General features: G+C 41.2%; 3 protein-coding genes across 9 annotated transcripts; 1 reads left to right on the top strand and 2 right to left on the bottom strand.

Moving 5' to 3' along the window:
• The first annotated feature begins 81 nt into the window (after positions 1-81).
• On the top strand, positions 82-7,167 carry LOC148892571 (uncharacterized). Its single transcript, XM_089006553.1, has 2 exons — positions 82-518; positions 2,198-7,167. Exons 1-2 carry the CDS (start codon positions 302-304, stop codon positions 2,476-2,478), a joined length of 498 nt encoding a protein of 165 aa, XP_088862679.1. The 5' UTR covers positions 82-301; the 3' UTR covers positions 2,479-7,167.
• A 139-nt stretch (positions 7,168-7,306) lies between these two features.
• acp5a (acid phosphatase 5, tartrate resistant a) lies at positions 7,307-11,137 on the bottom strand. 2 transcript variants are annotated; one of them, XM_089006551.1, is made up of 6 exons: positions 10,968-11,137; positions 10,480-10,573; positions 10,190-10,389; positions 9,978-10,102; positions 8,345-8,690; positions 7,307-8,281 (listed from the first exon to the last, which is right to left on the bottom strand). In XM_089006551.1, exons 2-6 carry the CDS (start codon positions 10,568-10,570, stop codon positions 8,042-8,044), a joined length of 1,002 nt encoding a protein of 333 aa, XP_088862677.1. In that variant the 5' UTR covers positions 10,571-10,573; positions 10,968-11,137; the 3' UTR covers positions 7,307-8,041. The 2 variants fall into 2 exon arrangements, with proteins under 2 accessions (XP_088862677.1, XP_088862678.1); XM_089006552.1 differs by lacking the exon at positions 10,968-11,137 and adding an exon at positions 10,730-10,954.
• Positions 11,138-12,635: 1,498 nt separating this feature from the next.
• LOC148892569 (spermatid perinuclear RNA-binding protein-like) lies at positions 12,636-25,690 on the bottom strand. 6 transcript variants are annotated; one of them, XM_089005583.1, is made up of 20 exons: positions 25,588-25,690; positions 25,169-25,344; positions 24,204-24,315; positions 23,500-23,687; positions 23,214-23,382; positions 22,629-22,767; positions 20,853-20,944; positions 20,389-20,484; positions 19,116-19,227; positions 18,943-19,040; positions 16,825-16,933; positions 16,615-16,743; positions 16,290-16,480; positions 16,121-16,222; positions 15,885-16,016; positions 15,654-15,800; positions 14,845-14,971; positions 14,715-14,753; positions 13,804-14,172; positions 12,636-13,688 (listed from the first exon to the last, which is right to left on the bottom strand). In XM_089005583.1, exons 2-20 carry the CDS (start codon positions 25,267-25,269, stop codon positions 13,579-13,581), a joined length of 2,562 nt encoding a protein of 853 aa, XP_088861709.1. In that variant the 5' UTR covers positions 25,270-25,344; positions 25,588-25,690; the 3' UTR covers positions 12,636-13,578. The 6 variants fall into 6 exon arrangements, with proteins under 6 accessions (XP_088861709.1, XP_088861710.1, XP_088861706.1 ...); XM_089005584.1 differs by having other exon boundaries at positions 16,849-16,933; XM_089005580.1 differs by having other exon boundaries at positions 16,615-16,933.

Here is a 25,690-nt window from a genome sequence, read left to right as displayed (position 1 = left end):
GTGGCCGTGTATGTGAGAGTGCTCTGCGCATGCGTACCAGCGTTTTTTACAGCTCGTAGTTTGGATTATTCCATTGTACACACGAGGCAGAGAAAGAATATCTGATATTTATTCTTCTTTGTACAAGGTGGTGCATTCATGAAAAAACTGCTGCTAAAAATCTATTTTGGAAAAGTGGGTTTAATTTTGCTTTGTTGGACTTCACCCTTGACTAACATTTGAAACCACTACCAACATCCACTTCAAAACAAATTTGGAATTTGTTAAAGGATCTTCAACACCTCTGTGACACTTAGGGAGTATGGACAGTTTTCACAATACAGAAGAAGAGAGACGTTCTTTCCAACATTTGGTGCAGAATGTGGATCCACTGTATGAGGAATACAAACCTCCTTCAAGGGACCTCATCCAGCTCCCAAAATCCGTTTTTTACGTGGTCGTTGCTGCTATAGTTGTGGTCGCCGTGGCGTACGCTATTGTGGGCCATCTGATCAAAGACCTCCTGCTGGATATCACAGGTAATGTTCCTCACTCAATCTGAAAATTCTCACGACATCCGTTTTCAGCATCTCACAAGGCTCCTTGTTGGACTGCAAAGGCACTGTTTGAACTAAGTGCAAAGTGTATTTTTCTTTTTCCCCACAGCATGTAAGAAGCAAATATCAACAATGCAAATCTGTTATTTTGCGTTCCTCTCAGTGATAAATTCATACCTGTCAACCAACCTCCACGGCTCCATACCCTTACAAACTGTTGTATTTTCCCTTACAAAATACAAAATAATCTTACACCATATTTTTTTTCAAACGTGTTTATTTATGTAGTTTAACATTTTCTATTGTACATGTGTTTCGTTATACCATTCTGTACATATTCTTAATAATTGATGAAATTACAAGTGTTGGCAGCCGACTGTTTTTGACTTCTATTCCCTGCCCCCAGTCTTCGGTTAAAGCCATGTGATTGGTCTAGAATGCAGCAGTGAGGGAGGGTGGTTTAAACATTAAAGAGACAGGCAGACGACAGTAAGAGAGTTTCAACGTTGATAGTTCAAAGGCAGAGTGTAGACTGCAAGGTTAAAATATCCCATCAATCAGACTCCACTAACAACCCGCACAAGCCATCTGTACACTTGATGCCAAAAGCTATCAACCCAGCTAAACAGAACACGATTGATGAGGAACTAGATAAAATTATCGCTGAGAAAGCACTTACAAGGGATCATTCCTCAAGATAGTGAAAGAAGGTTACGTTTCTCATCAAGTGTTTAATGCTGAGGAAACCGGCCACTCCATTCCATCAAGCCATCAACGACCACCACAAAGGTAAATAAAACAACTTTATTATACAGTACAGTTTATTTCTTTAATTATAATACCACAGCACATTTATTATACATAAAATAAGGTGTATTTTGTGTAGTTCTTTCGGCTTAGAAAATTAGAAAGTAGAAAATTATGTTTTATGGGGACCTGGGAACTGATTATTCTCATTTTAATGGTTTCCTATGGGAAATTAATTTTTGGGATCCACACTTTTCGCCTTAGACACTCTGTCTGGAAACCAATTAAGTTCGTAAGCCAAGGTATCACTGTAAATCAATCAAGCAAAATCATTACAGCAGTGGATTTTACATCGATCCAGTCTGTCTAATATTATCTCATGATCGGTGAAGATTGAAAAAGTCACAAGCCTATTCTGGCAAAGAAGAAGTAAAAAAAAAATACAGATACTTATTTTGATATTTAGGGACTAAAAGTCAACAGAAAAAGAAATACTCATGTACGGTATATGTACAAAAATAATCTGTCCAAGTACAGTAATGAGGTACTATACGTCATTACTTCCAACCTCGTATATGGGCCCTTTGGTTAACTGAAGACCGGTCCAGGTTGTACTCTTGTAATCAGATGGCATTTGCTCGAGCTCTTAACTACCCTGAGCAGGACAAGGGGGGTAGAAAGTGGATGGATGGATGGATGGATGGATGGATGGATGGATGAATATTTTACCTTATCTCTCCAATCAAAATTTTATTCTCTGGACCCTACCACTTGAAAGCATTCAAATGCAAGAATTTTGGTGATCTGTAATGACATCTTAAATGTAGTAAACCATAGATAGCAGATCCACTATTTAATACACAGTGCCAAACGTGGTTATCTTTCATCACCTGCCATTTGTCATCGATTCACAGACTGTTTGCTGGGTCCAGTCGATGAGGACGAGAAAAAAGATGGCACAACAGAGGGGATCAGCCCACTCCAAATGCCTCCTGCCCTCATCCACTCACACCCCAACGCCTTCCATGTGTGGGACCAGGATGATGTTATCATCCCCATGACACCTTCTTCAGAGACGCCACTAACCAGCCCGCTCATGGGGGTCATTCCATATATACCTTCCTTCTTTCCCACTAGCCTATCTAGTGGCAGCCCATCCTACAATCAGCCAATCCCAAAAGAAAGTGATGCTTGAAGGAATATGTTTTTTAACTTTAATGCTGGAGTCTTTTTGTGAATGTCCATCAACGGTACTGTTTATCTCAGTGATTTGCAACTGTTGGGTCAGGACCAAAAAAAACTGGCTCGCAGGCCTATTTTGGATGTACGTACTGTATTTGTGTGTGTATGTGCGGCCCGGTCGTCACAGTGCAGAGGTTGCCAGTTCGCGTCCCGCTCCCTGTGTGGAGTTTGCATGTTCTCCCCGGGCCCACATGGGTTTTTCTGCGGGTCCTTCGGTTTTCCTCCCACATTCCAAAGACATGCATGGCTGGCGGATTGAACACTCCAAATTGTCCCTAGATGTGAGTGTGAGAGTGCCCTGTGATTGGCTGGCAACCAATTCAGGGTGTCCCCCGCCTGGTGCCCGAAGATGGCTGGGATAGGCTCCAGCACCCCCCGCGACCCTAATGAGGAATAAGCCGCACAAATAATGGATGGATGGATGTATTTGTGTGAAAAAGATTAATGTTGCTTCATATCAGAAAATCATCGTCAAAATGTATGTGAACATATGTACTTGTGCCTACTTCAACCTCTCATGATGATTGCTTCAAGATTTGTAATTTAATTATTTCCAGCAGTTTTATGGCATTAAGTCTTCTCGCTAATGAATCTCTCATCGGGAGGAAATGGTTTAATCCCTATAAAATCCCAAATACTATTATTTTTGAAAGGTTGAACAAAGCATGAGTTGAGAAGGCAAGTGATATTTTTTTGCGGGGCTTCAAACTAATTTTAAACAGCTTTTGTAAGTACAGGTACTTACGAACGAGTTCCGTTCCGACCAAACGGTCGTAAATCGAAATCCATTCAAAATGTTGAATAGAGAGCCTAAATGACTCGCAAACTCCCTCCCTCTGGTGCCATCACACGGTCGAATGCTGTGCGAGAGTGAGATCCTGGCTGGCTAACCAAAATTGTCGTACACGTCACCGGCCTGCTCGCGCGTTGCGGTGCCAGGCGTAGAATTAACATTTTAAAAATAGGGTCTGGTGGTCGTAGTCGTAAGTACGGGTGGTCGTAAGGTGGGCTGGTCGTAAGTCGGATGTTACCTGTATTATATGTTTTTGTATGAGGTTAATTTGAAACAAAATATGTTTTTGATTTTGCAACAAAAGTAAAATGCAGGTCCCAGGATGAAAACAATTTAGCAAGACCGCTTCTTGACAGTGAAAGCCTTTTACCTCCTTGCAAACTACATCAAGAGTCCAGGAATACAGAGACGCTGAGGATTCTTTCATTTTCCCACGGATCAGGTTGGCACCTCCTTGTGTTCCAATAGAGCACGGGTGTAAAAGTCAAATCTGGCCCGCCATATCGTTTTATTCAGCCCGAGAAAGAAAAATAACTTGAAATTCTATGATGCTTGCAAAAGTTTGAACGAAAATTTCAAATTGGTGTCTATAAACCACAATAACAATAAAGTCATTTTTTACATCAAATTTGAAAACTTCATACTGTATATGTGGAGGATATTCAACATTCTAATGGCTTCCCCAAATTCACCACGGCCACTGAGAGGAAACCATAACTACAATGTGGTCCGCGAAAAAAAAGAGCACTAAAGCAGGGGTCGGGAACCTTTTGGACTAAGAGAGCCATAAAAGTAAAATATTTAGAAATGTTTTTCAGTGAGAGCCACACATGTACGCACGCAAACACACACACGTGATTTCAACAAAATGTCAGAATATATTATTCAAAATAACTTTGTGAGAATACTCACCGTTAAGATGAATAGTTTTCCGTTCCTCATGATTAGTAAAAAAAAAATCCAGCCAAACGATCGGAATGAAAGTCAACCATAGGCGAAGCTTATGTTGCGCTCTCCACTATGGTAAGGGAGATACGGTGTTGTGGGATCTGCGAGCTAGCGTACAAACTGCTCATTAGCTTGCACGCTTGCTTTCTGCTGTCGCTCACAGAAGTATATTGATGCTAACGTTAGCATGGGGCTTGTCAAAGTGCCACTGACATTCAACCTTTTCATTCATGGTATTGTTTCATTGCAAATTAGAATCACGGCAGAACTTTTTCTCTGCGCAAAGGCGAATCCTTCCGTCCATTCAACTTGTCTTTTACGGTGTATGTGTATGTAAAGGTTACATACACCGTAAAAGCTTTTGTATATTGATTGGACAATTGATTTTACAATTATTGTAAAGGGAAAAGCTCAGATTCAAACCCAGAGTAGGCAAACACACTGCGCAGCAACAACAACACAAACTTACAGGACCACACATCACCATTACTAAGTGTCGGTTAGCCAAGTATGTGGAGGACTGCTGCCAAGCTAACAACGGAAAAGGTGTACGATGCTTTCAGGTCCCCAGGCTGTTGAATGTGACTCTCGTTTCAACAGTGGAATAAATAGTCGTCAAGGTCACACTGCTCGTGGCACCGACATGAGTGTCTACATTAAGTGAGGGATATGGAGAGATTAGGCAGAGACGATTAGAAGAACAGTTTAGCCTTAATATGGTATAGTTTCATTACTTTAGGGCTGTGGAATTAAAACAGGACAAACCCTGCCTGAAACATTGCCAAACATATGAAGTCAGTGACGCCTGACAGTGCAAAGCTGCTAGTCGTAGGACGGACAGGAACATGTGTCAGGATTCCACTCATGTCATTATTTTTTTTGCAACTATGCATAGTTGAGAGAACGGGTGTCAAAGTCAAGGCTCGGGGGCCAAATCTGGGCCGCCACATATTTTTTTCGGCTCGCGAGAGCAAATCAAGCATGTCAATTTCCATGATGCTTGCAAAAGTTCAAAGTAAAATTTCAATTTGTCCCGATGTAATTCACAATAACAGTCATTGTTCTTGACATCACATTTGAAAACTAGTCGTTCAGCAATTTGTTGTGCGCTTTGTATGTACATGTAATATGTGGATGGAAGGAAACATTCTAATGTCTTGCCTAAATTCATAACAACCTTGGAGAGGAAATCATAATTAGAATGTGGCTCGCGGTTAAAAATTAGTTTGACACCCCTACCCTAAAGTGTAGGCGTAGACTGTTATGCATTCCGTATGAACAGGTTGCTGAACCACCTAATGGTTGTTCTAATCCTCTAGACTAGGGGTCAAGAACATATGGCTCACGAGCCATAGATGGCTCTTTTGATGATTGCATCTGACTGGCCGATAAAACTAAATACATATTCTCGCTTTTTCGCTGTTCATTTCCTCTTTGAGCGGCAGTTGGCGGAAAGTGCAATTTTGATTGGATGATACTGACATAGGTTGGCTAAAGCGCAATTTTGATTGGATGATACTGACCTAGGTGGCCGTTGATGTCAAAACAGGTAGACGCTCCCTTTTAAATAAGCCTGACGAGTAAAAAAAAAAAAAAAAGCCAGCCAGCTAATAGCATTCATGTTAATGGTGAGTACTATCACAAAGTTATTTTAAATAATACATTCTGACATGTTGTTGAAAAGTGGCCACACGTGCGTGTTTTCATGCGTGCGTGTGTGTGTGTGTGGTTCTCACTGAAAAACATTTCTAACTATTTTCCCGACCCCTGCTCTAGATAAATGATCTTGTCGCTAACTTTGGCTGAGAGCAGATAACAGCTTTGACTAGTTGAAAGTCAAACAGAGGTCCCCAACGTCCAACGACTTCTAATGAATTTGAAATTGTGTACAATGGCGAGCTGTCATGGCCAGCAAGGCCCACATCGGATTTACAACCTGAGCAAAGGTGAATGCAGGCGCGGAATGATGTTAGATAAAAGTGTGTGTGCTCAGCAGCGACTTTCACGAGGCATCAACTGTGTAGCCTTGTCTTGACATCAGCGGGGGGATTAAGTGATCCTCACCTGTCCATTAGTCACACTTGACAGCTTAACCTGCCTTCTGCCTGACCCTTGAAGGCTTGTACACACGTTGATTGGATTGTTAAAGAAGGATGCGCCAGAAATATCAACATAAAATTGCTACTGGTGAAAGTATTCATTTTTCATCCAATAAACACTATCTGCAAATGCTTATATACATTTTTAAGTGTCAACAAAGGACAGGGTAAAACACATTGGGCTGTAACTTAATCTTGCTGTCCTGTAGGGGAAGAGCAATTGGTAGACTAAATTTATCCTTTGAATCTCTGCCAATCTGCCCAATCCTCATCTGGCATGTCATGTGGAGGGGAGCGGAAATCATGTCAGAGATCCTAGCCTTAAAGGACAACCGACACCATTTTTTGTTTCCTAAATGACATCAGAAAAACGTTTTATAGCATCTAAAAAATACCCAAAACACGCAGGCTGATATTTTTAAGTCAAATGAAACACACCAATAAAAATGAGTTAAAGAGTCCCCCAACTACTTCAAAATGACCTCAGAAAGTTTCAGTTTCAGAAAGTCCCGCCCCCTTGTTCGTGACGTCACACCAAGACAACTTGCCTTGCTCGAGAATCAAAACAATGGCTTCAGATTCGGAGAAGATGCTTTCTTGTGGCTCATCCAGTTCTGAATATGATTCAAATAGTTCTGAAGAGCATAAATGTTTGCAATTGATTAAAGAAGTCCTTCCGGATCATTTTGAGGCGTCTGGACTCCAATGTAGCGTCCCAGAAAATGCACTCGATGGTGCCCAAGCTCTGTTGGAAATGGACTGATTTGTCTGCTGGGAATTTGTGTCAGCTACTATCAAATAGTAGTCTTGGTGCAACACACAAGGATTCACCATCGCGTTATTTATGTGTTTTCCTTCGAATTTTGCCATCAACTGTCACGTTTTGCAAGGTGGTGATGGAGGTTGCGGATACCAAAAAGCAGGCAGGAGGGAGCAGGAGGTTGTGTTTGACAAATTGTATTAAAAGAAAGTCAGCAGGAACAAAATCTAAAACATCAAAATCATCTGAACAGAAAAAATACAAAGTATCAAAAGAAAACCAAGAGTAAAAGTCCGCCAAGGTTAAACAAACACATGCACAGCATACAATTGCATACAAAGCATACAACAATGACCCAACCGCGAATGGTCGTGCCGGGATTCCTTTTGAGTGTCACTGATTGGGAACGACCAGCACCTGTGAGGTAGCAGGCAGGGCTGACAGCGCTATCCGTTGATCGCCAATCTGAACGTGGCAGAACGCCACTGATCGGGACGACCAGCACCTGTACAGGCGGGGTCGTCAGTGCCACCCGTTGGTCGCCAACCAGATCATGACATCAACACGGATCAACACGAAGTTTTCAGACCAAACAAAGTAGCCAAAAATGCATTGTGTGTCGCTCTCTCAGTCAGGGGCGTTCCAGACGTGACGTCACGGTAGGCATCGTCATCAACTCAAAAACAAGACTTCCTGAATATTCAGCGCAAGTCTTAAAACGTAAAATATAGCTATATGCGGTGGAATCTTTGTAAAATACGCTAAGTAGAAGTCATTTGAAGTAATTTTACAAATTAGGGACACAACTTGTCCGGAGGCGTCGGTTGTCCTTTAAGATCATTGTGAGGTTCCTCTTAAAACTTCAGAGCAAGATCGCCGATAAAAATGTGATGCAAAGGTGAAGCTCCTTTGTCATCTAGATGCCATTCCTTGGTGAGAGCACCGTGCGATAAAGAGAAGTGCCTTTAGCCTGGTAGAAGGTGAGGATCATCTTGTTCTGTGTGACTTCTGCATGAACAAAGCCACCGAGCGTGGACGCCTTGCCAGTGAAAAACTTGACAGAACCTTTCGGGACATGGTTCCAGTGGCGGGTATCCGGGTCCAGGAAGTTTCCAGCGCCGCTCACTACGTAGCCCACCGCAGACTCCTCAATGTACTGCAATGGAGGTTATGGGTTTGAGATGAAGCGTGTCATTTCAAACCATTTGACAGGAGTTACCTGCAGATTGTGGTCATGGCCGCAGAGGTAGGCGGTGGCGTTGTATTTGAGCAGCAGGGGGCGAACGCCCTGCAAGAGACAATCTGTGGGCCCGTGTTCAGACACTGACCACACCGGGTAGTGACCGGCCACCAGGAGAAAATTGGCCTTGGATTGAGACATCCTTTTCTCCAACCATGTCAACTGACGGTTTGCCTCTGCTGCATTTAAGGGGCCTTTGAGCTTCTCATTCACAAAATCAAGAGAGTTCCCACACAGCATCACAGTGTCAAGCATGATGATGGTCAGCGTCTTGTCTGTGTTTGGGATGCGGAAGTCCAGCTCATAGTAATACGAAGGGAAGTTCCTAATAAACAAGAAAAAGAGCGATGCTAACGATCAGCAACCACCTTTCTCTTCATAGAGTAAAACCACTTAGGACAGGTCTTAAACCAGGAGTGGGCAAACCTTTGTGCTCAAGGACCAATTTGTTTTTGAGAATGAACAAATGGGCTGAGGCATGAAGGACGTTAACTTGAAACTAAACTTCAAAAGTATTACATCTGTGTTACAGTAACAGTATTATGACGAGGTGATGTTTCCAACTGAGCAGCAGTGGCTACGGTCAGCTTAGTTTCCAGTGTACATGTAAAAGGGGGTGACACGTAAATCTGGCACAAACAGTCCAACAAGTCGGTTAAGTTCACCACAAACACAAGTTTTCCACATGTTTTCTCACCATTATAGATTTTCTTCTCGTAGACATTTCAAGTCTATGTAATCATCAGACAGAGGGCTAAATGAAAGTATATTTCCCTGATGACGAATAAAATATTTGATAAACACCAATGATCCAGGTGGCAGGCACTTTATGTGCCACGGGATGGAACATTTGAGTTGCACAAATTTTACATGTCTTGCACCTCAGTTGGACACTCTACTGGAGTTTCGAATCATTATCACTCTACTGAAACATTATTTGCTACAATGGCTGTATATATATATATATATGTGTGTGTGCGTGTGTGTGTGTGTGTGTGTGTGTGTGTGTGTGTGTGTGTGTGTGTGTGTGTGTGTGTGTGTGTGTGTGATAGGTCCCTGCACGACAGTTGGGGGGACAGAGGACCATTTGTTGAGGCTACACTGATTACTTCTATTGTCCTGACTGACTATGGTCTACGACTGGCCTTATTACCCCATTTGCTCTGGTATCACCTCATCAACATAACTAAGCCTATGTAGTAACGGTCCCAGAAGTGTGTTGTAAGCATGATGCAAATTAAACCTCACACCACCATGGCGATTTAGTGAAGGGTTTTGCTGTTTTATGAAAATAGCTTCTTTTGCTCCCCTTTAAAACCATCTATTTTCTTTCGCTAAGATTTTAACTTCACTGTTGTCAAATGAGTGGTTGCTAGCTTTGAGGTGCATATGTACTGCAGATTGAGGCCCACTAGTATTATCCCTGCGATGTTGATAGTCTTTTTTAGAGAATGTGTTTAGTCACCCCAATGTATTGCTCTTTACAATCTTCAGTACGACGGCTAAAGAAACCTTTACATCGATCAACATATGCATATTCACAAAGGATTATTGAGCCTTAAAAGTTAACTGACTGAACATTTGTAGCTTTGAGACAGATCTTTTTTCTTACCATCTTGTTGATTTCTTTGAATATTCAATCTGGGCTTTGACATTTCCTGCATGGTCGTGATTGCCAGCTAGAACATACCAGGGTATATTGAGGGGTTTTCCTGTGTACACATCCTCGAAAGTGTCCTGTTTTTTTTTTCAGATGACAACCAATCAGACCCTTTTCAAATACCATAAGCAGTTGTCAGAGTATTAGATGTCTCTTGGGCTGACCTTAAATCTCCGAGAATCCACTGTGTCCACACCTTTGAAGTAGAAGTTATCACCAAGGGCCAAAACAAAATCAGCTCCCATCTGCTCTGCCACTTTATTCATCTCATGAGCAGTTGCCTTTTGTACCACAGTCCTATAAGGATGGTAAGGCACACCTCCCCAGTCACCCAATGCCAGGAACTTAATGGAGGTCCTGTTGGCTGGCAGGGTAAACAAAAGTCTTAAGAACTTTTTTACATTCTTTTTATTAAGAACTAAACATTGTCTGTGACACGCGAGACAATACCTACCATTAACCCCACTCAGGTCTTGGAAGGTCGTGGAATCGCAGTTGGCTGCTTGAATTGCAGCAAGCACAAAGGCCACCAGAATCAGTGCCATCTTCTAAATATTAAAAAGAAAAATAGAATCAGATCATCCTTGAGCAGCACGCTTAATCAAAGAGTGACCAAGCTGTAATTGAAACATGAACACATGCACAAACAATTGAACTCAAAACAGGAAAAAGAAAGGTCTGACAGAGCACTTTCTCAAGCTTACGGGTCACGCCTACTCTTCCTGAACCCCCCTGCTCCGCCTGCAAAAATGTATGAACTGTTCTTCCTCATGGTGACTTGTGATTGCTCGTAGCGCAAACTTGACATACTTCAACTCATCAGCATTTGACATGTTTTGAAGCAAATGGGGTTAGAAAGTCACATCAAGCACATTGTCCGATGTAAGCTTAAACTCGCATGCGAGGAGCGTGTCAAGTAAGGAAGCGGATCAAATCACTCACCGCTGATAAGCGTGGAAACCTCAGGACGGGACCCTTTGTCCTCCACAGATCTCTTGCTGCTCCACCTTTTTATCAGCTTAGCCACGCCACAGGGGCATGACCATTGCTCACACGTTGACTGCAGAGTGCAGACTGACCTAGACCTTGTGATTTAAATGATCATTACAAGTCTATCCAGATAGCACAATTTCCACTTCACTATATGTACTTCTTCATTTTTGCCTTAGTTGTGAGATGAGGAACAGAACTCGGACAAAGAGGACTTTCCACAGAAGTGGCCATGTGAACGTATTTATAAACACAAAACAAGGTAACAACAAAGAACAGGGCTGTCTAGACATGTCCCTGCATGTCATTGAGCAATTCGGGCTTAAATACTGATAGACAATAGGCCACAGCACCTGGAATGTTTTTTTCTCCCTGGGGGTCCTACTTTGTGGGGGAACAGAGGGAGGAAAAATATTTTCATGACTTTAATGGAGAGAAATGGGTGACACAAATGCCCAAATTGTATGCTTGGATCACATTGCTGTTTCCTGGTTGTTATATGGGAAAAGCTGATGAGGTATTATTTTAAAGCCACATTTATGAGCTGCAGCCGGTGATCTTTAAGGAGTTGGACAAGGCTCATTTCTCAAATTGCTTTGTTCTTTTTTACCTGGAAGAATGGGAGATTATTTTGGGGAAAATGTTGCACCCAGCACTAGCGCTCCACATCGCTCATACACTGTGGAAACAGGAATTGCATTCTAGCAAAATGGCCACTTTTGAACTTTAAAATGTTATTATACAAGACATCAAAAAATAAGCCTTTTTTTGAGAATTTGTTTAGTCTCCCCAATATACCGCTCTTTACAATTTTCATTCTTACAATGTATTAAACTCTGTAACTCACTTCCACCCAACATCCGCAACATTGACTCCCTTCCTACTTTCAAATCTCATCTGAAAACCCACCTGTTTAAACTTGCTTACATGGTCTAATTTATTATGCTGTTTTATTATTTATTGTTTTATGCATGATTTTACTGTTTTGTGTGTTGTCTTTGTTGTAAAGTGTCCTTGAGTGTTCAGAAAGGCGCTTGTAAATTAAATGTATTATTATTATTATTATTATTAAATAAACTTTGTTTTTCATTTGGTAGCCTATCTTTTGAATGCACTAATTTTTGCCTTAGTGTTTATCGGTTTGAAATAAGTAGGGATATTATGTTGCCAAAGGACTCTTTGTAGTTTTTCAGAAACTCCTGTAATGTATATACACATACAGGCATATATATACATACATATATGTACATATACATATAAATATATATGTATATATATACACATACATATATTCATATATATATATATATATATATATATATAAATATATTATATATATACATATATATATGTATATATATATACACATACATATATTCATATATACATTACTATTGATATATACAAATACATTACTATTCATATATATAAATATATATATACATGTATACATGTATACATACACACATATATATACATATATACATACACATACATATATATTAAAAAAATCCTTGCCTCACCCCTCATGGGTGGTGTCTGTCCCCCATTTTTAGCTCGGGTCACCTACCAGAGGTGAATATATATATATATATATATATATACATGACACAGGGGAGCCACATTTTTCAGTTTTTTATTTGTTTAAAATTTGAAAGTCATGTATAATTTCCCTTCTACTGCACAATTGTGAACCACTTTGTGTTGGTCTTTCACATAAAATGCCAATAAAATACATGTTTGTGGTCAGAATGTGACAAAATGTGGGAACGTTAGTCGGGTATGAATACTTTTTCAAGCCACTATATGCACGCACGCACACACCCAACACTAATCATATGCTCGAAAACGTGTATTTTCCCAACTTCAAAATAGGTCAACTCCACCTTAACAATTGTCATGTAATGACTCTATACTGCAATTGAGGATGTTCGTATTTTTGTTTTCCTCGTGGACTTTAGAATCTCGCTCTTCTCACAAGTTTTTACTAACAGGCCTGGACATGAAGACGACATGACCTCATGTAACTTATTGCGACACGTTAGCATGCATTGCAGTGTGCACAGGGCACCTGTCTTAATTGCTGTGAAGCAATTCCAATGGTGTTCTGCTTGGCCTTTTCAAACAAAAATACAAGGCTGGGCTGTTTTCTCATAGTAAAGGTGAAAACTCAACATACCTCAAAGCCAGACGACCGACGGGCCAAAAGTATGGGCTTTGCTCGAAAATAAAAGTTACTTATTCAGTGAGTACAGTTTCTGACAGTAAATAAAGCCTCAGATGGACAAGCATGCTGAACAAGCGTATTTATAATACAGCTTTAACTCAAAACTATGACAAAGGCATACACAACAGGTAATCTATACAGTATATTTAAAAACACTTTGGGGAACAAGATCTAATGCATAAAATGATTTGCTGTGACAAAAACAAACAACATTTCAAGATGAGAGACATTTAAAGACTTTTTCTCTTCACATGTGGTGTGCCGGGATCTTAATGAAGGGTGAACACTCAGAATATGGTGGCCTCATGAGCCAAGGAAAGCATCACAAGAGCATGACTAATAATTTGTGCCACTGTTTCCAGGATATGAGGTCTGGTTTTGTCCTGTGTAGGTCTGGTAGGAACCATAGGCCTGTTGGGTGCTCCAACTCGACTGGTTTGACCAACCTGTGGAAGGAGATCAAATTAGCACCTTGGACCAAATCACTAACATGGCATTACAGCAGGGTGTTCAATGACTAAATATTGACTAAAGACAGCTATCGGTAGCCTTGGTACTGACCATAATTATCATATCCTTGGGTCCCCACAACTGAGCTGGGGTAAGCAGTGCTGTACATGGAATAGTTGCCTCCCTGTACGGAACCCTCCGTCTGACCTTGAGTCAGCATCTTCTTCTTTTCATCGCCGTAGCCATAACTATAAGGACTCTGTTGGTCAGCAGGCCCGGGCACTGACTTGTAACTTGTCGCTGTGCTTGTGCTGGTATTGGTGCTGGAGACGGGTGGGGAGGAGAAAGTGGTGGCGCTTGTCTCTGGGTAAAATGTGCCGTAGCCGGTATTGCCTTCTGTGATGCCTGCAGTAACGGTGGCTATGGGTGTGGCATTGGTGGCAACTGTGGTCTTGGCTCCATTGTTGCTGTACATTTTATCTGGAAGAAAGGGAAGCGTTGAAGATTAAAGGGTGTTTCAAATAATACATTTCATTCATAAGCGCCTTTCAAAACTCTCAAGGACACTTCACAATCACAGGATGTTTTTCTGCGAGTGAGCAGCGGCAGCCAGACGCGCAAATACATTGCTACATTGACTTGTATGTATGTGTTGAAACAAGACGTGATTTAGTTATAAGAACTGTGGTGCTATTTTTCCAACGGCGTGGTTTGTTCGCTTATGTGCGTATGCTATTGATGAACGCTGGAGCATATTTGATCAATTGAGTGTGTGCTTTGAATCAAACAGGGCCAATGCGAAAACAATTAAAGCAGTCATAATTTAAGATTCCACGGAGGAACTTGTTGACAGTTGCACACTTCATTGTTTTGTGTGGAGACATGGACACCCGTGTTTGTTAGTGTTTTGTGTTTTCTTAAATTTGACAGAGCGGCGTAATTGACCCATTAGCACAGCATGAGATGAGAATGTCACCTTCAGTGGTACAAAACACAAAATTAAAAGGTTGGGATATACTTACGATAGCCTTTACTGGAGTTGCTCCCATAACTACAGTTAGCTTTTAAAATAAAGGAAATATATTTAACATCAGTCACCTCGCACATTAGCTGTGCTGAGTAATTGAAAAGGGAGAGCATTGAGTTCCTCACCCTTGTTATAAACGGGTCCTGAAGAATAGCCTCTTCCCCTGCCTCTCCCTCGACCTCTGCCTCGGCCCCAGTCAGGAGCTCCAGAATCTGAAGGAATCCCACGAATAGTACCGAAGCCTGGGATGTGCTGTTAAAATAAAAACCAACCATTATTCAAGATGTCTATTATTATTACAGTAAAGTCTCGTTATATCGATATTCTCGGGAGTCGGAAAAAATATCGATATAACCGGACTATCGATATATCCGATCCTGCGGCATGTAAATTTTCTCCTTGCGTTCATAGAAATAGCATCGTAATAAACAGTACTATCGATATAACCGATATCGATATAACGAGACTTTACTGTATTTGACTTATTCGGTCATGGTTTGAGTTTAATTTCTTCTGCTCCTATTCTGAAATGACACACACACACACACACGTGTGTGTGTGTGTGTGTGTGTGTGTGTGTGTGTGTGTTTTAGAGCACCCGAAAATGAGCACTATTAATCCCCACTGCTGCAAAGAGACAAGGACTGTTACTGCTCAAATGGGATTTCCTTTATCCATTTTACATCGCCCCCAAGTGGCCACTGACACCAAACGAAACAGATTTCCAAAATATTTGATGTCGTGTGACAAAAACTGTAATAATGAATTAGGTCAACATCCAATGTATTTCTAAAGTAAAACATAATGGAGTGTTATCACTCCTCATTAATATACATATAACAACATTTGTATGTACTTTGGAAATGCTGGAACAAATTATGCCCAAAGGCAAATTCAATTTGTGCTCCATTCTTCTGTACTTGGTGCAATTTACCATATCCGTGTACATCAGATTTTTTGTTCTCTTGGGCTTGAGAGATGTTTCTGGGAACAGCTTCTCCAGAGCGGCGAGGGCAGCGTAGGCCTTTGCCTCCCTCTTATTTGAGCCCCTCCCTTTGAACTTTTGTCCATCGATTTCCACCTGTCAAACAGGAACAGGTGTAATGGCCTTGCGTTGACTTTTTAAGCATTATTGTGCATTGTGTCCTACACGCTGTCAGATCACCTCCATGACAAAGCACTTCTCATGAGAGCCCCCCGTCTCGTCAGATAATTCATACTTGAGACCGTGTCTTCTCTCATTCAACTCCATGATCGGGTTCTTCCCATTCTTGGTCAAGATAGGACCCTGAGTACCCTGTTTATACCAGACAAACAGCACAGTGCATTTCATTTGAGTCATTGAAGTGAACAGAATACAGTATTAAAAAAAATTACTGGAGAGGCAGAGATCCAACATACATTATCTGGTGTGCTGGAAGCACTTGTTCCTTCTTGGCCATCATTGGTTTTGGACTCAGGCTTGGATTCTGTACTTGTTGGAAGACCGAGTTCTTGCAGGACCTATGAAAGTTAACCAGTTTAGGTACTGAGAGCTGGCATTACATTGTTAACACGAAAAGAAACTTGCCTTGGTGGCCACATTAAGCTTGGCCACTCGTTTTGATGGCCCAGTCGCCTCAATGGTTTTCCCATTTACATCTACAGCCATGGCAAATACTGGCTCATGGATAGGACCTGTCTGAGAGATGAGGCGATATTCCAGACCTGGCCGGTACTGGTGCAGGCGCATCACGGGGTTCATGGTCAGATCATCTGTCACTAGAGGAATTACAGATTTTTGTCAGTAACCCACTTGGAACTTTGCTTATTTTTTATTTTGATTTGAAAACATTTTGAAATAATCTCTGATGGGTTTCTTTTTTCAAGTGCATGAACAGTGGTTTATGGATTACATGATTTCCAAGGAAAACGCTTCTGGAATTTGAGGAACTTCCTCTGTTTGTTATTTAATGAGGACGCATCCTTTCCCGTTGCCATTTTGGTGTAGGATCTTTTAGCAGACGTAGACTGCACAGACGGGCCTATGTGAGCAGAAAAACAATCATTAACAAACATGAAATTAACAAGAAAATTGTGATTAGGTTTAAAACAAGGCAAAATACATTTGAAGATGTTTTGGCTGGCACCTTGTACTTTCCATGGCCTACCAGGTTTTGCTTCAATCCCCAAAACTTTGTACATCATTCCAAAGGCACACAGTCTTAATGCCAACTACAGAAAGAAAAAATAAAGAGTATGAGTTAGAGAAATCCTGACCATTTTTCGTCTCAGTCATTGGTTGTATCAGCCATTACCGACCCACAAACCTCTCTCGGCAATGCATCAAAGGGGAAGTCAATTCAAAAATTGTCTATATCCTAAGTCCTATGCAGCACCACCCATCCAAATACATCATCCATGGACCCATTCATCAATTTTCTGCCGGGGTCAGCTTTCACAGGAATGCCCAGATTTCCCTTTCCCCAGCTATTTCTTCCATCTCTTCCCGTGGGATCCTTGGGTCATAAAATAAAAATAAAAAAACTCATTTCGGCCGTGTGCATCCGGGATCTCCTCCTTTTGGTGGCGCCCCACAGCTTGTGACTGACCACATGTGAAGGTAAGAACATGGGTCGACCTGTCATTTAAAGGACAACCGACATCTCCGGACAAGTTGTGTCCATAATTTGTAAAATAGCTTCAAATGACTTCTACTGAGCGTATTTTACAAAGATTCCACCGCATATAGCTATATTTTACGTGTTAAGACTCGCGGTGAATATTCCGGAAGTCTTGTTTTTGAGTTGGTGACGAGTCCTCACCCTACATACATACATTACATACCTTGCATCACCTCAATGCATTTTGCGGTACTTTGTTTGGTCTGAAAACTTGGTGTTGATGGCGCAATTAGAAGGAAAACATAAATAATGCGATGGTAAATCGTTGTGTGTTGTGCCAAGACTTCTACAGTGTATTTGATGTTCGCTGACAAAACTTCCCAGGAGACAATTTCCACGGAGCTTTGTAGCCATCTTCTGCCTTTTTTGGGTAATGTGAGTACTAAAGAGTTTGTCACCACATTTTTCTTTAATCGATTGCAAACATGTATGCTTTCCTCTTCAGAACTATTCTGATTCTGATTCTGAATCTGATTTGAATCATATTTATAACTGGATGAGTAACAAGAAAACATCTTTTCCGAATCTGAAGCCATTGTATTGATTCTCGAGCAAGGCAAGACGTCTTGGCGTGACGTCACGAACTGGGGGTGGGACCTACGATCTCCTGCTCTATGCTGACCTCACTCGTGAACAAGACCCCAAACATATTTAAACTTCTTCACTTGAAAGACCTCAACCCGAGCTGTACAGGGCACTGCAACCTTTTCCAACTGAGGACCATTATTTCAGATTTGGAGGTAATGATTTTTACCCCAACCACTTCATACTCGGCTGAAAACTGCTGCAGTCAGAGTTGCAACCTTTGCAAAAATCAAGAACGTAAGACTGAGGCCACCAAGTTTGAACCCCCAATGCATCGGTTTCACCGGGAAATACAGTCCATAAACATTATCAACAGAATCAGGGATAAAGGACAGGCACGGCGGAGTCCAACCTTCACTGGAAAAAAAATCTGACTGGTCATCAGCAATGCAAACCAAACCAGCCTGTATCTGGGCGTTCAGTGCTCAATACTCCCAAAACACCCCTCACAGAACTCCCTAACGGGTACGGTGGAATGCTTTCTCCAAGTCTACAAAGCACATGTAAAATAGAACGCCCATGCACCACCGAGTTTATAGTTCTGAATTATTTGGTCCTTTTGAGACCTTTAAAATTCTAGAATAGTATTAATAACTCAATCACTGCCAGACGTGCAAAAACATGTCCACTCCAGTGCCAGGGTGTTTGTCATTTTTATTCAAATTCCAGGACCCACAGAATATTGAGTTTCAGGACTACATAGACATTCAATGCAGTGTAAGAAACTTTCAACTCTCTTCTTTCATCAGAAGAAAAAGAGTTAATTCCCAAGTCATAAGGGTCTTGAGTAATATGAGGTGCAAGTGGCTGTACAAAAAGGCAAATGCTGCCCTCCCGTGGGAGATAAAAACATTGCCAGAGGTCTGACGAGCGCTTTATCGGCACTCCGATCACATGATTGGGCCCGATTTAAGATCACATGATCGGAGTGGGACATCCCATGGTACTCTTGCTTTGTACGAAAACTATTTTTACCTGAGCACTCTGAGTTGTGTCTTCACGCTGTTGCATGCTAAGACTTCCAAGGACGTCAATGGGTTCCTTCTCACAGGGATCTTTAATTCCAGGACCATCTACGGACAATTACAGTCAAATTAGCATTGCCAATTTCATTATTACAACATCACAAAGAAATATTTAAAGCCTACCAGCCAATAAGATTCCAGAGGCAAGGCACTCAAGAACCCTACAGAATGCCTCGCCTGGGCCCAGTGGCCTCTCAGATGTACGGATGGCCTTTTCTGCAAGTAATTCAAGAGGCTGTCCAGGAAGAGACAAGTGAACCACAATGAAAACCTCAAAGCAAAGACCAACACTTAAAATTTAAGCTCAACTTCAAAACTGAATTTGACAAGGAGTATCACAGCTAGCCCGTAGAAAAAGCGTATCCTGTGACTGTAAAGTGTCCTTGAGAGTTTTGAAAGGTGCTTATAAATTAAATGTATTATTATTATTATTAGTAGTAGTAGTAGTGGTTAACATTTTCTTACCCATGGCAACAAAGGGAATTTTTAAAGTAATCAATTAGCTGTTTAAAAAGTAAGGTAGTAGTTTTATTTGATTCAAATGTTATATACACTGTGTGGTCAAAATCCGCAAAGGTCCTGAAATAGTCAACTACTATTGTACATACGTACATGACCAAAATAATTTGAGCACCACACATCGTTTTGGTGCCAGCCACAATAGCACAGCATGCCCAACAGTTGAGTTACACGGTATGTAACGAATGGAAACGGCTTATGATGATGAGGGGATTTAACACCGTTTGCACTGCAGATAAATTGAACAGTTATTCTTTGTTGTGATTTTGAGTGTGAATGGGTGACGGTTTTTAGGTACTCTGCGATGATCTGGTGACCAGTTCAGGGTGGACCACAAGGGTGCCACAGATTTTTGTTGCGGGCAACATTAGTTGCTCTCTCCGGTAGGGCCGTGATGACTTTGAACCTATATAAATATGTGAATGTCTGAGGATCTACACAACAAATTGATAGATGTTTTGAAATCAGAAGCAAGTAAATTGTTTGTACACCTATGTTTGACTTTATTTTAAAGGGGTGAATGGTAATGAAATCTTGTCGTATCTCACTGTCAGTGTTGTGAAGACAATTTGCATGAAACATTTCCCTCCGCGAGCCACATGGGCCTTGTGTTTGACACGTGGGGTGTACACTGTGAGCTAAGAAATATTCCAGCACATCTGCAACCCTAATGAGGATTAGCAGTTCAGATAACGCAGGTGTCTTCAATCCTATTCCACAAGGAACAGAATTCTGCCCGTTTTCACATCTCTCCCTGCTGCAACTGATTCAACCTATCAGATGAACAGCAAGGTCGATAGAAGCTGGATAATTTGAAACAGGTATGTCAGCGTCAGATGGAAAATTAGACTACACTGTATTCAAAGAGTATGTTTACCCATCCTGAAAGCGGTGCCCAAGTTGGAACACGGATACACAAATCCCTCAAGACTCGGATCACAATGACAGCAGACTTCAAGTTATTGACTTTGGCCTGGAAACACAAAGTGGTTGAGTTTAAGATGCATCACCTGCATTCTTTTAATAATTTATTTGAAAGACCAAGAGCAAAGCACAGAAATGCAAGAAATTCTCTGTGACATAAAAGGTAAGGATAGGATGTGCTAAGAGTTGTGATTAAAAAAAAAAAAACCTAACCAAAACAAGGGAACAAATCGTCTGTAATTTGGGTATGAGGGAGCAGTTTATTTCTCATCAATTCAACCTGTCAAAGCGCCATTTTGAGGATAATTGACTACAACGAACACTAAAATTTTTTGTTTCTCTCCTTAGGGAGAGAAAATCAAAGGCATTCAAAGAAACAGTTGAACGTTATGTACAAATAATGACGTGAATGCAAACCTGGAACCACTTGGCGTGGCGGAGGGACGCCAAGGAACTTAGGCATTTCTGTCTGTCCAGAACTTCCGGCGGATCGTTGTCTGTTTGCGATTCTATTGACGAGGTGGAGTAAGAAGAAAAGGTAGTTTGACCAAGGGGGTTGATTCTGTCTTGCAGCTTAGGGAGAAGCAGCCTTCCACACACCCAGAGCAGTAGGGACATGAGGTATAATTGTCATAAGAACATCTTTGAGTGAAATGGCCACTTATACAATTGCCATCCTGACATGCTTTTGCCCGCATGGGGCAAACCGTTTGTGATGTAAAATTGCTTCAAAATCCCCCTTCCCTTCGCTCAGTGGCTCGGGTGGGCTGCTTTCCCCCCATCCTGAGACAGCATGTCCAGTTGGTCAAAGGTCCAGCCGTCCTAAAAAAAGCTTGACAAACTCCAGGTCAATTAGCGGTAAAGCACAGGAAAAACATCCACGTCTGCTTTACTCTGCAGCAACACTGATGGCAGAATAGATTTTGGACACAGTCCAGTTTTTGTTTACTAGACACTGTAGCTCAAAGAGTAAATGAGTATCGTTAAAAAAACAGCAGGTTGTTTCTACTTATTTTAAAGGTTACAGCATTTCTGCACTTGGGAAAAGGAGAAACTATTCGATTTTTTGGTCACTTTGGAAACAGGTTTGACAAGCGATGTGTCACATGAGTCAAGGGGTCAGCAACTCACCATGTTCAGCCATATTTCTCTGCCCCCCCCCCCCAAAATGGTCCAAAGTTGGGGGAAAAAAAACCTAAAAGCCTCATACGCCTTACAATGAAGGCACCCCATGTTGTATATATCAATATAAGCTATTTTAGCCTACTATGAAAATGACCAAGTGAAAGAGCAGCTGATCAGGGCCAGCGTGGGCAAGTTGACCTTCATTCCGATCGTTTGACTGCATTTTTAACAATCATGAGGAACGGAAAACCATTCATGTTAATGGTGAGTACTATCACAAAGTAATTTTAAATAATACATTCTGACATTTTGTTGAAAAGTGGCCACGTGTGCGTGTGTTTGTGTGCGCACGCGCGTGTGTGTGTGTGTGTGTATACGTGCGTGCGGGTCTCACTGAAAAACATTTCTAAATATTTTACTTTTATGACTCACAGTCAAATAGGTTACCGACCCCTGCAATATGGGATCTTTAGGTAACCCCCCCCCCCACACACACATACTCTCTCTCAAGAATTAGCAGCACAAAATGTTACAAAGTGCAGATCTGTTTCACGACATGTTCTAGGACTAAAATATTTCATGGATGGATGGATTTACCTTCATTAGTCTCGCAGTGGAGACAGTTACATTTCACAGCAGCAAAGTTATGAAAGGAAGATGAAAGGAAAAAAGAAGTATTAGGCTCGTTGTATTAGGCTTCAGTTTTAGGGGAGTCCAAACCAAAAAAAATCACCTTCACTTCAAAAATAACTGACACATTGCTGATCCCCTACCAAAACTTGGGGTGGATTTTGGTAATCAGTTTTGCTGCAATGAGTGCAGATGCTTATTTTCAGCATCAATCCAGAGCACACTGGGTAGACTTTGATTAATGCATAAGTGTTTCAGCGTTTTTTCCTAATAATTCAATTTTTTTTTAATAAAGAACTGAGTCATTATCATCAACATGTATAATGTGAAACATTTACAACTAGGGATTGGAGGTGTGACTTACTATGTCAGTGAAACAGACCAGGATGTGTAGACACCAATGTGATCATTGTTAATACTACTCATGTGTACACTCACCCTCTTCTTGAGCCTCCACCCTAACTTGAGGAGACGTGAGATGGAGGGTGAGACTGAGAGCCAACGCCTTGGTGCTTTCCACTCTGATGGCTGCATCCTTTAGACAAGGGGTCACTGTGTACAAGCCGGCTGACTCAATCTGTTGCAGAGGAAAAATGATGCACACCAGTGATGGGCAGCCTAAATGCTGCATGTTTCGTATTAAACATACAATGTGAACACATTTTTGCTTTTGTATTTAATTTTACCATAAACTCCAGATGTCATTAAACAGCTGAAAGCATGCTCAAGGACGGTGGAATCACATACGCTACACGTTCGCTGTGCAAGCAACATGGCACTTTCAGGCTATTTTCACAATGTCACCATTCTAACATTAATCATTTGTCTTCCATTCTGACGTTTAAACAATCAAGAGGAGCAAAAATTAAAAGAATTACTTAATTTTGATTAATCATCCTGGCCTAGAATAGGTAGCATTCCATCCACCATCGTCTCACTGAAGGGAATTGAATTTATTTATCCTTCAATTGACGATTTCACACATAATTTAAAAACGGTTCATCCATGCCTTTACTGTTGTACCTCTAAATGTTCAAGTAGACTCTCAGCCACTTGGTTTAGCATTGTGGTGGTTGGCTTGTTGAGACAAAGCAGCACCAGTTCCAAGTTCAGGTCTCCCTTGAGCAGAAGTCCTTTGGCCAGTAGGCCTACCCTCATAATGCCACACATGACACGATTTTGTCCATGGGCACTTGAAACAAATGAAACGGGGAAAAACTTCAAAAGAGCAGCAGAGGATGAGCATGACAGAGTAGAGGATACGTACTACTAGGTGTACAAATGGGAAGAAATCACTGGCATAACATACCTTTTGGTCTCTTTTGTTTCTATGTTCGAAGCATCCATTTTCTCAGAAAAAGCTTTTAATGCACACTCCACATGTGAGACAATTGTCTGCACTGCATCTAGTTCCTCTACAGAGGGGTATATTTCAGAGTGTTTGGCCATCACACGATGGTCATTTGGCCTCAGGATTATCTGGTTATACGAAACACCCTTTAATTTGAAGGGTTGAAATGAGGAGGGCAGGGGGTTGGGGAGGGACACAAAACACTGTTGAACACAAAGCAATTATGAATTATCAATCATCAACTTCCCTATCTATCCATTGGTTGCTTTTTTAACCAACTTTTCCAGTTCAGACTCAATGACTTAACAGTGAGAGGCAAATTATCCCAGATAAATAGCCATTTGTTCGGCTTTCGTGAACAGAAGTCACTTTTCAATTTGTCGCACTCTACGCTGAAACGGCCACGCTTGGCCCCGGATGTTCACTTTTCCATAAGATGTTTTTAGGGTCAAACACTTTCAATTGAAAGTTGAAATCTCCACAAGAATTGGAAAGTAGCTAATCAGAACTAAATGATCCAAGACAAGATACTACCATGTTTTAACCAGGTCACAAACTCACAGAATAACAATATCCAATCATTATTGAAATTAACTGCTGTGAAAAAGCAGAATGAATGGTTAAAGTCAAGATTTTAGGACACTGGAAAATAAAATGCGAACCTTATAATAATGATTATATTCAGCTGCCTCCCTTGCAGCAATGGAGTCATGGTAATTTCTCAGCTCCTTCTCATAACACCAGCAGTCGTACCAGTAACGCAGCTCCTCATATCTGCATGATGAAGATGAAAGAGCCGATAAAACAAGAACGGCACACATTTTGCAAAGATAGGTTTTGCAAAGGCAGTATGGTTGCAATATGTTGATCTGTGTTCTAACACAATTCTCAACCTCCTCTAATTATTAGAGTCTAATACGTACATCACTAATGCTGCAATAAAGTGGGAAGACCTTCTCGGATTGTTCAAGCTGCAACTTCAAAGTGTTCCACATCAATGGAAACAATAACGATGTCTGATCGCAAATGAGATTTTTGTTTTGTTCAACAATACATATTTTGACTTCTAGCAAAGCTTCCAACGTAATTTGCAATACTGTACTTGCATAAATAAAGGAATGGTTGATAAACATTGCAAACATTTTACTGAATAAATTGCAGGATAATGTGCAGGAAAATAGCACAACCCCTTCACATAATCAGTCCAAATGATCTCATCTTTGGTAAAGTTATGTCAAATAACTATATTAACACACTCAAGAATAAATAAAGTAACATAAATAATAATTTTGTAAATTGTGTTTTGCCAGGCACATTTATGCCTCCAGAGGGTCGTCGTAATAGATTGACGTCAGATTTACGTCGGTCGGTGAAGTTGGGTTCTTCTGTTTCCGACTTCACAACTCGTACCTCCTTAGACTGAATCAAAGGGTTGTTCCAGTATGCTTTTCTCGGTGAGGGGTTGTAAAGGTCCGACCTTACACCTTCCTCGAATGCAGTAATATAATGGAGCGGAAACTTTAGCAGGGTTGTACAATTGCATTGATGATTATCCACGTGCACAGAACTTAAGTGATCTTTTACAGAAAAATAAACAAATGATATCAAGAGCAAATTTTAGGTGTACCTGTTACGGTCGTGCGGTAGTAACCGGTGGCCTTCATTGATGAGGTTTTCCCAGTGTATAAGCTCATCATAAGCCTGGTGTTCGTCCCATCTAGCCGCCATGCTATCGCGTCTCACAGATCGAAGCTACCACGGCCAACTGTGTTTGAAACCTCTTCTTCCTTTACTCCAAAGGCCCTAGTTGTTCGATAGTGTAACTGTTGTATAAATCAAAACATCAATGCATCCCTGCGCGTTTGATTCACACCATCGTCGAAAAAAATATACAGAGAAACTTGCTAGGCTAGCGTTTGTAGCTCGGGCATTGCTGGGTGATCGCGGTTATCGTGGCCAATTTGCCATGAAATGCAGCAATTTGTCAGTATATATTCGACATGTGTCTAAAATAAGTGATAGTTATTATGCGTGTCAATAGTTTACCTTCAAAACAGAAGAAAAGAGGATTTATAATGTCGACCTTTCTGACAAAAACGTCGCTACCTTTTTGTCGTTAGCGATTGATGACGAGTCGCTTACATTTGAC

This window comes from Hippocampus bargibanti, linkage group LG10 (assembly GCF_051943395.1).
Source record: "Hippocampus bargibanti isolate YZ-2025 linkage group LG10, ASM5194339v1, whole genome shotgun sequence".
Classification (NCBI taxonomy): Eukaryota; Metazoa; Chordata; class Actinopteri; order Syngnathiformes; family Syngnathidae; genus Hippocampus; species Hippocampus bargibanti.
Note: the sequence above shows the minus strand (reverse complement) of the source record. Positions and strands in the feature narration are given on the sequence as shown.

Coding starts and splice junctions, on each gene's coding strand:
- acp5a (XM_089006551.1), bottom strand. CDS start 10,570: ATGGCACTGATTCTGGTGGCCTTTGTGCTTGCTGCAATTCAAGCAGCC. Junction 10,390..10,479: donor AGACCTGAGTGGGGTTAATG/GTAGGTATTGTC, acceptor TTACCCTGCCAG/CCAACAGGACCTCCATTAAG. Junction 10,103..10,189: donor TGGATTCTCGGAGATTTAAG/GTCAGCCCAAGA, acceptor AAAAAAAAACAG/GACACTTTCGAGGATGTGTA.
- LOC148892571 (XM_089006553.1), top strand. CDS start 302: ATGGACAGTTTTCACAATACAGAAGAAGAGAGACGTTCTTTCCAACAT. Junction 519..2,197: donor CCTCCTGCTGGATATCACAG/GTAATGTTCCTC, acceptor ATCGATTCACAG/ACTGTTTGCTGGGTCCAGTC.
- LOC148892569 (XM_089005580.1), bottom strand. CDS start 25,269: ATGGCGGCTAGATGGGACGAACACCAGGCTTATGATGAGCTTATACAC. Junction 23,383..23,499: donor GAAACAAAAGAGACCAAAAG/GTATGTTATGCC, acceptor ATTTGTTTCAAG/TGCCCATGGACAAAATCGTG. Junction 13,689..13,803: donor CCAAGGATATGATAATTATG/GTCAGTACCAAG, acceptor CTCCTTCCACAG/GTTGGTCAAACCAGTCGAGT.